This window comes from Dendropsophus ebraccatus, chromosome 3 (genome assembly GCF_027789765.1).
Source record: "Dendropsophus ebraccatus isolate aDenEbr1 chromosome 3, aDenEbr1.pat, whole genome shotgun sequence".
Classification (NCBI taxonomy): domain Eukaryota; kingdom Metazoa; phylum Chordata; class Amphibia; order Anura; family Hylidae; genus Dendropsophus; species Dendropsophus ebraccatus.
In genome coordinates this window covers 73,345,348-73,359,136 of record NC_091456.1, presented here as the reverse complement: position 1 = coordinate 73,359,136, position 13,789 = coordinate 73,345,348, and the positions used below count along the sequence as shown (strand labels likewise).

General features: G+C 42.5%; 1 protein-coding gene across 5 annotated transcripts in view; it reads left to right on the top strand.

Annotated features, from left to right (window-relative positions):
• Positions 1–13,789, top strand: part of ELAVL2 (ELAV like RNA binding protein 2) — a 155,420-nt gene that overhangs the window by 16,051 nt on the left and 125,580 nt on the right. For 4 of the 5 annotated variants that reach the window (XM_069962002.1, XM_069962001.1, XM_069961998.1 and 1 more), the window contains exons 2-3: positions 593–683; positions 13,052–13,292. In XM_069962002.1, the coding sequence (XP_069818103.1) occupies positions 612–683; positions 13,052–13,292 (313 nt within the window). In that variant the 5' untranslated portion in view covers positions 593–611. The remainder of the gene's footprint in view (positions 1–592; positions 684–13,051; positions 13,293–13,789) is intronic. The other variant, XM_069962000.1, reaches the window with a different exon arrangement.

The window sequence follows — 13,789 nt, the reverse complement described above, 5'->3', positions numbered from 1 at the left end:
AAAGGGGTTGTGTGGCGTTACACATTCACTAAATAACACACATTACAAAGTTATACAACTTTGTAGTGTGTGTTATTTAAGTGAATAGCCCCCTTCCCCATGTTCCCCCTACTTCAGAAGTGTGGTGCAGTATACTTAATTGCTGTTGAACCCGGCCGCCATCTTGGGTCGATGACATCATAATGCTTAGCCAATCGCGGCTGAGGAGCTGATGACGTGGTAGAGGGGAGCCGGCATGAGGGAAGGCTGGAGCGCTCCGGCCGGCCTCCCGAAGATGTCGTCGACCTAAGATGGCAGCCAGGGTCAACAGCAATTGAATAAGTATACTGCACCACACTTCTGGGGTGGGGGGGGGGGGGGGAACACGGGGAAGGGGCCATTCACTTAACACACATTACAAAGTTGTAAAACTTTGTAATATGTGTTATTTAGTGAATAAATGTTAAACGCCGCACTACCCCTTTAAATGGAGCTGCTCTACTAACCAGTATAGCAGTGTTATGTAGAAACTGCTAGAATAGGATGATTGTAATGCTGTATTTGCATTTTCTTGCTTATCTAACATGCGATACTTTTTGTGTCCATATTTCAGACGGCAACTCCAATCTAACATGGCAGTCAGACTGTGTGATGTGGCTTCTCTGCTTAGAAGTGGTTCGTGGGCCGCAGAGCCTTGGACTGGGGTCTGTGGGATTTTTCTTAAATTTCTATAGGCATTTTATAGTGAAATGAGGCCATACCAAAACCATAAATTCTTTTTATCCATTTGAAATGCATCTTAAAACATTTTTGCGTTAAATATGTATGAATTGTAGTTTCTACAAATTCTACACTGTTTGCTTTAGCTTAGCTTTGAAAGGCCTCTGGATAAGACAGATGAGGTCTAATTTTTGCTTAGCAATATGTTTTGGTATGATCTCAAAGACCATGTGTTGTATTAGCAGTCACCACACTGTGCATCAGTGTTAATACATTTCTCGTAGATAAAATGTTGCCTCATTCATTTTAAAGGTTTAATTTTGCCCATATAGTCAGTTTTGTTCAGCTTATCAACATGATAGTCATTAGTTTGTTAAACTTCATCCCGAGTATCATTGTATTCAGAGCAGATGGTCCTGTAGCTGTGCAATGCTATTATTTCAGTACACCCGGCCTAGTGCAGCTGTTCACTTGAATGCTGGCTTAAGATCTAATTTTTTTTTCCACCTGAAAGGGAAAATAAATGTGCAATTGGGCAAAAACTGTGTTTTGTAAACTACCATTCATTATTTTACAGAATGATGTACAGTCTAGGTGCTAAACAATTAATTGTATACCTTTTTGTAAATCTTTTACCAGAAGGTTTTTCTTTATGTATTTAGTGAACCAGTTCTCTGCATAGGAAGCACAATTACCAGTTTTGTCCTGTCAATAAAACACAATAGATTTTTAAATGTTCCCTTACAGTGGAAAAGTGAATTGCCGATCTGTGCAAGTTATTCACTATATACACAATTTGATGCAATTTCTTGTGTTTTACTTACGATGAAGCTATTCATATAGTTGCATTGCAACTGGCAAATAGGACTTTTAAAATTTTAGGACAATTAAAATTGTCATTTTGTTGTGCATTAAGAGTTTGTCCAGGGTAAACAGTTTCTTGTCGTTTGCTCCGTTATGTCATTTTAAGCTAATAGAGGAAACCGAAGGACTGTTATCTATTACACAGTTTAGCCACATTATGATCACCTCCTACTTTCCATGTCTGCAGTGTGGTGTTCAAGAAGGAAGCCATGTGACATGAGATGGCTTGGTGGGTATATATGGTGAAATAGACACATCCCTTGTTGCCATCATTGGTAAAAGGGGGGATATATCATGGTTGCAAAAAGGAATATTATTGGCTTTCTGTCCAAACTACCCTAGGGTGGTAGATTTCTTAAACTGCACACTTGAACTCTTTGCATGCTGCTGTGGTGAAAGTATATTGAAGTGAACAAATGGCACCATTGCACATAAGTGGTGTGGAAACTGCAGAGCAACTTGTGCCGATGTGAGAGGTGGACGTTGGCTACAAAGCATTATGGCCCGCTAACAAACAATAGGGAGGCAGCTCACCACCAAAATGAACAGGGGGCTGGTAGACCTCTAAAACAGCAAAACAAACTGTAGAGCTCTGATGCAATCAGATGATCACAATACCACTGCTAATGAAGTTGCTGTAACAGAAAAGGCTTACATTTTTATGGCAGCATCGCAATTGGACCTCTGCTGATTGGCAAAAAGTTGTCTTCTCCAATGAGTCATGTTTTCAGCTTCGAGTGGATGGATGTTGGCTCGTCAAACCAAAAAATATCAGAACAAACACACTGCAACTAATGTTGAAAGAAAATGAAATGGTGATAAGAGGCTTTATGGGAACACTCAATTTGGTCACATATCTGTCCTTGCAGATCATGTACACCCATGCATGATGAGTTTCTTTCCTGGGGTGGATATACAGTACAAACCAAAAGTTTGGACACACCTTCTCATTCAAAGAGTTTTCTGTATTTTCATGACTATGAAAATTGTAGATTCATACTATAGGCATCAAAACAATGAATTAACACATGTGCAATTACTGTATATACTTAGTGTGAAACAACTGAAAATATTTCTTACATTCTAGGTTCTTCAAAGTAGCCACCTTTTGCTTTGATTACTGCTTTGCAGACTCTTGGCATTCTCTTTATGAGCTTCAAGTGGTAGTCGCCGGAAATGGTTTTCACTTCACCGGTGTGCCCTGTCAGTTTTAATAAGTGGGATTTCTTGCCTTATAAATTGGGTTGGGACCATCAGTTGTGTTGTGCAGAAGTCAGGTGAATACACAGCTGATAGTCCTACTGAATAACTGTTAGAATTTGTATTATGGCAAGAAAAAAGCAGCCAAGTAAAGAAAAACTAGTGGCCATCGTTACTTAAGAAATTAAGGTCAGTCAGTCCGAAAAAATCGTAAAACGTTGAAAGTGTCCCCAAGTGCAGTTGCAAAAACCATCAAGCGCTCCAAAGACTGACATGAGGACCGCCCCAGAAAAGGAAGACTAAGGGGTACTATTACACGGGCCGATAAGGGGCCCGATAATACCTGTAAACGAGTGCCGATCTGCTAGATCGGCGCTCGTTTACTGGGCCTATTACACAGGCCAATAATCGTTTAACAAGGGCTACAGGGACATCGATACCGATGTCCTTGCAGCCTTTGTTTAAACTATATACATACCTATCCAGGTTGCAGGGCTCCTCTTCCTGAGCTTCTCCCCGGGTCCCTTGCACTCCAGCTTCACAGCAGCTTGTCTCAGCTGACAGGCCGCTCAGCCAATCAGTGGCCCGCGGCGGTCCCGGCCTGTGATTGGCGGAGCGTCCTGTCAGCTGAGAGAGGCCGATGTGAAGCTGGAGCGCTGGGACCCTGTAAAGCTCAAAGGAAGAGGAGCCCTTACACGTAGCGGTGCTCGGTTGGCGCCCGAAGATTATAGGTCAGAACCTATATCAACGATCAGCCGATGACAACGATCATCGGCTAATCGTCTTTATTACACGGAACGATAATCGGCCAGATAGGCCCGATTCGGCCGATTATCGTTCCGTGTAATAGTACCCTAAGAGTCACCTCTGCTGCGCAGGATAAGTTCATCCGAGTCACCAGCCTCAGAGATTAAAGGTTAACAGCAGCTCAGATTAGAGTCCAGGTCAATGGCACACAGAGTTCTAGCAGCAGACACATCTCTACAGCAACTAGTAAGAAGAGACTTTGTAGAGCAGGCCTTCATGGTAAAATATCTGCTAGGAAACCACTGCTATGGACAGGCACCAAGCAGAAGAGACTTGTTTGGGTTAAAGAACACAAGGAATGGACATTAGACTAGTGGAAATCTGTGCTTTGGTCTGATGAGTCCAAATTTGAGATCTTTGGTTCCAACCACCGTGTGTTTGTGTGACGCAGAAAAGGTGAACGGATGGACTCTACATACCTGGTTCCCACCGTGAAGCAGGGAGGAGGAGGAGGTGTGATGGTGTGGGGGTGCTTTGCTGGTTACACCGTTGGGGTTTTATTCAAAATTGAAGACATACCTAACCTGCATGGCTACCACAGCATCTTGCAGCGGCATGCTATTCCATCCGGTTTGCATTTAGTTGGACCATCATTTATTTTTCAACAGGACAATGACCCCAAACATACCTCCAGGCTGTGTAAGGGCTATTTGACCAAGGAGAGTGATGGGGTGCTACGAGATGGTTTGGGGTGAGCTGGACCACAGAGTGAAGACAAAAGGGCCAACAAGTGCGAAGTATCTTAAGGAACTGCTTCAAAATTGTGTGAAGACCATTTTCGGTGACTACCACTTGAAGCTCATCAAGAGAATGCCAAGAGTGTGCAAAGCAGTATTCATAGCAAAAGGTGGCTACTTTGAAGAACCTAGAATATAAGACATATGTTTCACACTTTAAGTATATGATTCCACATGTGTTAGTTAATTCATAGTTTCGATGCCTTCAGTGTGAATCTACAATTTTCATAGTCATGAAAATACAGAAAACTCTTTGAATGAGAAGGTGTCCAAACTTTTGGTCTGTACTGTACCACATGGCTAGAAAAGTGTGACATTGAAGAGCATGACCAAGACAAGCCTAATTCCCCAGACTTGAATCCAGTTGAGCATCTTTGGGACCACCTTGTTTGCTCTATGGATCCTATCCCACATACCCTACTGCGGCTGTGGGATGCCCCAGATTCCTGTGACAACCCACCAGGGAGTTGAGTCACTCCCAGCTCACCTAGCTGATGTCCATGCTGCACATGATGGTAAATCTGGCTGTTACACGGTGGTCATAATAATGTGACTTGATTGTGCATGTACAGAGTTGAGCTCTGGAAGAACTTTGTCATTACAATCACTAAATGGAAGATTGATTTCAGTAGTTGCTATGGGTTCTCTCTGCCTCAGCACTTTGGAGACAAAGCTAGGATCAGACTTTAACTCCTTCGCGCCAGTAACATGTGTATATATACGTTCCTACTGCCCTTACCCTGTGCAGTAGGAATGTATATATACGTTCCTGTAACTGAAGGGGTTATTCATGAGAGCGGGAGCGCTGCAGGGATAGCTATCCCGCTCTCATCTGTGTCCGGGGCCGCAGGTGATGAGTCAGCTGCGATCCCGCAGCCGACTCATTAACCCCCTAATGTTTGCTATGTCAATGAGTATCTTAAACGTGGCGATCGCTGTAGATCGCGGAGTTTAAGGTACTCAGTGACAGATCAAGCATCTGTCACTGAGTGATCGGGACCCCTGCATCCAGATCGGATGTGTTGACAGGCGAAGGTAAGCTCCTTACCTCCGTCCTGTCGGATCCGCAATCTATGTATAGAGTCTGCTTTCAGGCAGGCTCTATACATGGATTGCTGATAACACTGATCTATGCTATGCTATGGCATAACATAGATCAGTATATACAATCTAAAGATTGCATATTTTACAGTGTTAAGTGTTTAAAAAAAGTGTAATAAAAAAGTTTTGAAAAGTATTAAAAAACCCTTATAAACCCCCTCACAATAAGTTTAAAATACCCCCTTGCCCATTATATCAATCTAAATAAATAAACATATTACGTATCGTAGCGTGCGGAATTGTCAGATCTATTAAAATATAACATTATTGTTTCTGCACGGTGAACGGCGTAAACTGAAACAAAAACGCACCAGGATTGACATGTCCATTCTTTGAGTGGAGAGTGGAGGCGCATGCACTCTCCCATTGTAACTGATAGAATTTGGCATGGAGGAGTTCTGCCCAGAATCTTGGCCCCCATTCCGTACTGTGAACGGTGCCTTAAGCAGTGTGATATATATTTTGCAGTGTCCCATAGTCTACTGTGCTTTCTAATATACTAAAGTTATATTGTCACCCCCTTACTCTGTGCTGAGCTAAGATGCTTCACATTTCATATATGGGGCCCAACTGCTTTAAAACTCCGCCTAGGTGACAAATATCCACAGATGAAATTATAGGGAATCTGTCAGCTCCCAGGCTCTACCTGAGGTGCTGACAGTGTGCTGTAGCTGGTAGTGCCCTATTGAGCATGGCGACTTTTTGGTATTTTTCTGTGCAGTGGATTATGCACAGTCTCATGTTTCCTTCTGTACTAAAGGTGAAAAGTTGTTGTTTGTGCCACACTCTGGAACACCTCGCCACTCTTTCCTCCTCCCTCTTCTTCATGAATAATTAATGCTGCCCGGCCTCCTGCTCACTCAGCTGTCAGCTACTGTCTCTGATTGCAGATCAGTCCTTTGTAGGGTTTATGTCTGAAAGAAACACTTAGGGTACAAACCCACTTGACGTATTTGCTGCGTGAATCAGTCTTAAAAATAAGCAGGCAAAATGCAGGTTGGCTTTATACAATTGTTCTGCGTTAAAATACGCAATTGCGTATTTTTGAAGCATGAAGCTACATGCGTTTTTCGCACAGGTTGTTAACAATTGATGCTTTGCTAACAACAAGCTTCACGCTTCAAAAATACGCAATTGCGTATTTTAAAGCAGAACAATCGTATAAAGCCAACCTGCGTTTTGCCTGCTTATTTTTAAGACTGATTCACGCAGCAAATACGTCAAGTGGGTTTGTACCCTTAGATATATTTGAATCTTTCAGCCCAAATGTGTTGAAGCTGTGGTCTATGGGTAACTCACCTGTCTTCAGACCTGCCAGCAGTTCATTCTCTGGTTCAAATTCCCTGATAAAAAAGAAATAGAGGTCCTTAATTTTTTTTATTTCTCATTATTGTATCATTTGTAAGGCTATGCTCACACTCAGTATTTTTGGTCTGTATTTTGCAACCAAAACAAGGAGTGGATTGAAAACCTAGAAACGCTATAGAAACACTGTTGAAATTGAGCGGATGGCCGTCATTTAATGGCAAATATCGGCCAGCCACTCAATTTCAACATACACAAATAGGAACCAGCACTGGACACCTTGACTCTGCACATAGCTAACCAGGAAAACCCCGTTAAACTGCACACCACTCCGTGGGGCTACAGCGTAGAAAAAAGGTCACAGCTTTCTTTCCAGCAATGTTTATTAAGTCCACACAATAAAAAATTCCATCAACGTTTCAGTAGAAAAACTACCTTATTCAAGCATGGGTACAACAAACACAATACATAACTATATACCCCTCCTAGCATGAGATTGGTTCACACACACAGAGGTCTCATATGAGCAATCATTGCAAAAACACACCCCTAATGATCCCATAGGTAACAGCTGCATAGCTTCACCCCTTTGTCGTCACCTAGGTGACTAACATATACACATCAAGGGACATACAGTGCAGCTCTAATAGTCCATAAAACTCGTCATACTATGGCTGAGGTGTCTCATTGGCGGTCGCGGAATCCCCAGACTGTTCCGAATTTCCCGGGGATGTTGCGAAGGGCACATCAAACCATCCACAACGTGCTGTTTGTAAACATTCTCACTGCGCATGTGCCACATCTCGTGCGTGTGCAGAGGCCAAAAGCAAAACTCAGGTCTGCCTGGTCCGGTTTCAGGCTCATCTTCACCATCACGCATGCGTCGGAAACTGAGCATGCGCAAGGCAGGTTTCAGAGATCCACTGTATCACCAAACCGGACCGGGCAGGCCTGAGTTTTCCTCTTGGGCTCTGTGCACGCGCAAGATGTGACTTATGCGCAGTGAGTATGTTTACAAACAGCGTGGCGCGGATGTTATGATGTGCCCTTCGCAGCATCTTCGGGAAGATCAGAACAGTTGGGGGATCCCGCAACAGCCATTGGGACACCTCAGACATAGTATAACGAGTTTTATGCACTATTAGAGCTGCACTGTATGTCCCTTGATGTGTATATGTTTTAGTCACCTAGGTGAGGACAAAGGGGTGGAGCTATGCAGCTGGTTACCTATGGGATCATTAGGGGTGTGTTTTTGCACTGATTGGTTCACACACAGAGGTCTCATGAGCAATCTCATGCTAGGAGAGGGTGTATAGTTGTGTATTATGTTTGTTGTACCCATGCTTGAAAAAGGTAGTTTTTCTACCGAAACGTTGATGGAAGTTTATATTGTGTGGACTTAATAAACATCGCTGGAAAGAAACCTGTGACCTTTTTTCTACGCTGTAGCCATACGGAGTAGTGTGCACTCAATTTCAACAGTGTTTGAACGTAATCTTTTTGTGTTTTTAAATCCACTCCTGATTTTGGTTCCGAAATACGGACAAAAATACTGGGCAAAAATTCTGTGTGTGAACATGGCCTTAACAATCATAGAAGTTTTTTTTTTTTTTTCTCATTATTGTATGGTTGTTAAGGCCATGTTCACACACAGTATTTTTGCCCAGTACTTGTGTTCGTATTTTGCAACCAGAATCAGGAATGGATTTAAAAACACAAAAAGGTTATGTTCAAACACTGTTGAAATTGAGTGGATGGCAGCCACTTAATGACAAATAATTACTGTTATTTTAAAACAACGGCCGATATTTGCCATCAAATGACGGCCATCCGCTCAATTTCAACAGTGTTTGAACATAACCTTTTTGTGTTTTTAAATCAATTCCTGATTTTGGTTGCAAAATACAGACAAAATACTGTGTGTGAACATGGCCTTAACAATAATACAATGAGAAAAAAAACCCTTTCATATCAATCAGGAGATTTGAACCAGAGACTGCTGTCAGTAGACTGGTCAGTTACCCCCAGACCACAGCTCCAACACATTTGGGATCAGAGATTCAACTATATCTGAATGTTTCTTTCAGACATAAACTGCCTACAGAGGACTGATCTGCAATCAGACACTGGCTGACAGCTGAGCAAACAGGAGGCCAGGCAGCATTGATTATTCACAAAGAGGAGGAAGGAGTTGAGAGGCGTGTCAGTGTGTGGCACAAACAACTCCTCTTTGACTCTTCATTACCGTAGGTGACCTAAGACTGTACATAATCCACTGCACAGAAAATTTCCAAAAGGCACCATGCTCACTAGGGGACTGCCAGCTACAGCACACTGTCAGCACCTCAGGTAGGGCCCGGAAGCTGACAGATTCCCTTTAAGTGAAAGTAATGGTGTGTTTACACACAGATTTTTCTGACAGATTTTTTAAAGCCAAAGCCAGGAATGAATTTAAAAAGAGAAATCTCAGTCTTTCCTTTATGATCGGTTCTCTGTTTTAAGTATGTTCCTGGCTTTGGCTTCAAAAAACTGTCAGATAAATGTTAAAACGCACCTGTGTGTGTGTGTGTGTGTGTGTGTGTGTGTGTGTGTGTGTGTGTGTGTGTGGGGGGGGGGGGGGGGGGGGGGATAGTATGCCTCAGTAAGATGAACAGGGATCTGTGGCTACCTTCGGCATCCATGCTGCATGCTTTCCCACTACGTTTACTAAACATTCACTGAGCAGAATGTAAACAGTCTTGCACATCAGTATGCCCAGCTGTAACTTGGAGAATGTCTAAGTAAAGCAGTTTTTTACTAAATAAAAAATCTGGGACCATTTGTCTGGCACACAATTATACTCAATTTCACCACAAATTTGTAATTAAAGTGTTGGCTTTAGAGTATTCTCTAATAAAAAAGCATTTTAAAGAGGACTAGTTTTTCTGTTTAATTAAAAGGAAACAGTCACCGGTATGGAGCTTACAATGGCATTCGCAGCGCTCAATAGATGTTTGAATAAACTTTCCTACCATGTCTTCCTTCTGTTATAAACTTTAGGTACAGGAAAGAAGTCTTTTATTCTGGTACATTGTGTATGCGGCAGAGCGGAGACTGGCCCGTAATGTCACGGCTCTGAGTGCTTCGTGTAGGGTGTATGATGGAGAACAGCGGCTTACATATCAGGCTGCTAGGACTTTGCCTCTTTTACTGGCACAGGGCTGTAACTAGTCCAGTCTTTTCTCCACTGTCTAGATCAGTCATGTCAAACTCTGGCCCGCGGGCCAAATTTGGCTTGCAGTGCCATTATTTTTGGCCCGCTGAGCTTTTCAATTGCTGTATTATATCTGGCCTGCCTGACGTTGCAGCAGATGGGTGGTCCGGACAGTCGCTTGGACTTGCTACTATATTAAAGACTATTTGGAGGGCTGGCTACTATGTAAGAGACTATTGGAGAGCGCTGGCTATTATATAAAATTATGAGGGTGGGATGGCTACTATATGAGACTTTTAGTGACTGGCTCCTATATAAAAGACTATTGGGAGAACTGGCTAGTGGCTACTATATACGAGACTATTTGGAGGGCTGGCTACTATATAAGACACTATTGGGGAGGGCTGGCTACTTTCTAAGACTATTGGAGAGAGCTGGCTATTATATAAAACTATAGGTGAGGGGGGAGGGGTGGTATTGTATAAGACTTTTAGGGACTGACTTCTATATAAGAGACTATTGGGAGGGCTGGCTACTATATAAGACACTATTGGAAGGGCTGGCTACTATATAAGACACTATTGGAAGGGCTGGCTACTATGTGGGGCTCTTATAGTAGGCCTGGCTAGTATGTGGGGCATTATTGGGGGGGGGGCTACTACATGATAATTTGGAACTACCTACTGCTTAAAGGAGAAGTCCGGCCAAAATTAATTTTTGATATGTTGTTACTTATGAAAAGTTATACAAATTTCAAATGTACATTAATTATGGGAAATGCACATATACTGCTATTTCCCTTAATTTAGTAGATCAGGAAGTGTTAGAAATATCTCTGAAGAAGTGACGTCACGACCCAGGGTGTAATTCCTATGGAGTGTCCAGCAGGGGGCGCTCTCTATATAGAAGTCTATGGGACTTTATTGTTTCTATGGGTTTCTATGTAATGTAATGTAATGTAATGTAGTGTACAGTGCTTTATTGAATGAATACATCTATGGAATACTTTGGGGAGCAAGTGTCCTTGCTCCCCAAAGTATTGCATAAATGTATTCATTCAATACATTTAATACACAGTAAGCCCGCCGATCCGCCGCATTTCCGCCGCATTCCCGCCGATCCGCCACACGCTGATCCGCCGCATTCCCGCCGATCCGGACCATATACATTGAACTACAGCTCCCATCATCTGCTTCTAGTATGAACAGGTGATGGGAGCTGTAGTTGGGTAAGGGATATGACATGCCGCCGGGCGCAGGGGGGAGCTGCTCAGTACACAGGAGCGCTCCCCCCTCCTCCTCCTCCTTCCGTGATAACTTCCGCCTATACCAATGCTGAGTCCCTGCCTGGCCGCCGCTCTCCGCTCACATATACCGGCTCCCGGCATCAGCGCGGACACCAGGATGCATCGGGAGCCGGTATGTATGGGGGGGGAGAGCGGAGAGCGGCGGCCAGGCAGGGACTCAGCATTGGTATAGGCGGAAGTTATCCCGGAAGGAGGAGGAGGAGGAGGGGGGAGAGCTGCTGTGTACTGAGCGGCTCCCCCCTGCGCCCGGCGGCATGTCATATCCATTACCCAGCTACAGCTCCCATCACCTGTTTATACTATAAGCAGATGATGGGAGCTGTAGTTCAATGTATATGGTCCGGATCGGCGGGAATGCGGCGGATCAGCGTGTGGCGGATCGGCGGGAATGCGGCGGAAATGCGGCGGATCGGCGGGCTTACTGTGTATTGAATGTATTGAATTAATACATTTATGCAATACTTTGGGGAGCAAGGACACGTGCTCCCCAAAGTATTCCATAGATGTATTCATTCAATAAAGCACTGTACACTACATTACATTACATTGAAACCCATAGAAACAATAAAGTCCCATAGACTTCTATATAGAGAGAGCCCCCTGCTGGACACTCCATAGGAATTACACCCTGGGTCGTGACGTCACTTCAGAGATATTTCTAACACTTCCTGATCTACTAAATTAAGGGAAATAGCTCTATATGTGCATTTCCCATAATTAATGTACATTAGAAATTTGTATAACTTTTCATAAGTAACAATATATCAAAAATTAATTTTGGCCGGACTTCTCCTTTAAGGAATATAGTGGGTATCATGTGGGGACAATTACTTTACGATAGGCAGTCCCTGCATGCACTCTTCATTAAATATCACGGTTGGCCCACGACTTTCTTCAATTTTTTAATTTTGGCTCACTGTGTATTTGAGTTTGACACCCCTGGTCTAGATAATGGGGATTTGCATACCCCGCGCGTTGGAGTAAAAGGTCTTTTTCCTTCATAAAAAATTACCAAATAACTGAGGAAATGGTAGAAGTTATTCAAACATCTATGGGCCACTGCTAGTGCCTTTATACGCCCCATTCTGATTGGTTCCCTTTTAATGCTTACCTATAAGATAACAATTTTAGAGCAATGTTTTCTGAAAAAACTCCCTTGTACGAAATCTTAGAAATTACCCCCATGGTATTTAACAGTCTAACCATTCTGTTGGGAATGGTAACATCCAGGAGCAATAATGGTGCAGTGGCACATCACAAAGTTTCCTGTAAAGATGCTTCTTTGGGAAGCCAACATATACTATAACCGATATCTCAAGAGACCAGACAGTTCCTCTTTAAAGCAGTAGTTCACATATTAATACAATAAAGAGGTATTTCAAACTACCGTAATAGGACTCCCATCTATAGATATTGTAGGGATTATGCAAATTTAAAAAAAGCTAATACTTTTTTTTTTGTATGCTATTCATTTACTGCAGTTGTCCTTGAGCGAGGTCACCAGTAGTGCACATTGTAGTAGCCATATTTGCCCAGTTGCTCATCAAAAACACAGCAGGGTGACCCACAGTGTATGCAGGAGCTCTGAAAAGTTATACTTGTGTGTCTTAGGCCTTATTTCCATGTTGTGTGCAGTGTCTGGATATACAGATGGTGTGCAATGGAACAGATTATTGGATTTCCTGGCATCATGTATCATTGATATATGTAGCATGCTCATTTCTTTCACAAGAGGAACTTTTTGATTGTGTAAATCACTAACTAGACATTTATAGTTTCAGTACCAATTGGTTCTGACAGCTTCTTTTTCTCCCTCTTTTCTGTATTTTATTTTGTTAGCAGGTAATTGCTGCCATGGAAACGCAGCTGTCCAATGGTCCCACTTGCAATAACACAGGCAATTGTCAAAACACCATAAACAACTGCACATCACCGGTGGACTCCAACAATACAGAGGACAGCAAAACAAACCTAATAGTGAACTACCTGCCTCAGAACATGACACAAGAGGAACTAAAGAGCTTGTTTGGGAGCATTGGAGAAATCGAATCTTGTAAACTAGTAAGGGACAAGATTACAGGTATGTGACAGTGTTTAATCACAAACATTTTAAGGGAGTTAAATATATATTCTTTTCATTTTACTACCAACAATGCAGGTTACATTAAATTTTCATTTGGGGACCAGATACCAAGAGGATTAAAAAACAAAACAAAAAAGGGACTTTAGTTGTCCACCCCCCTACCCCTTCTGTTTGGAAAATAAAAGCAGTGACCTAATTGCTTAATGTAAGAAACTTTACCAAATCACTGTTTATATTTACCTCACTTGTTAAAGCTCACCGCTACATTTATGCTTATTTCAGAGAATGGGATATGTTTGTTTTGAAAGTATAACTTTAAAAAAAAATCAAATAGTGGTCACTATTTTTTAACGTTGTCTTAAAGGGGTATTCCACTCAAACTTAACTTTTCATATGTTGCTGCCCATGGGGGTGAGATTAACAATTCCATCCATACTTGTTATTATCTTATCATTTTTTCCCCCTGTTCTAAGTAGCTGATTTCTGCTGAAAAC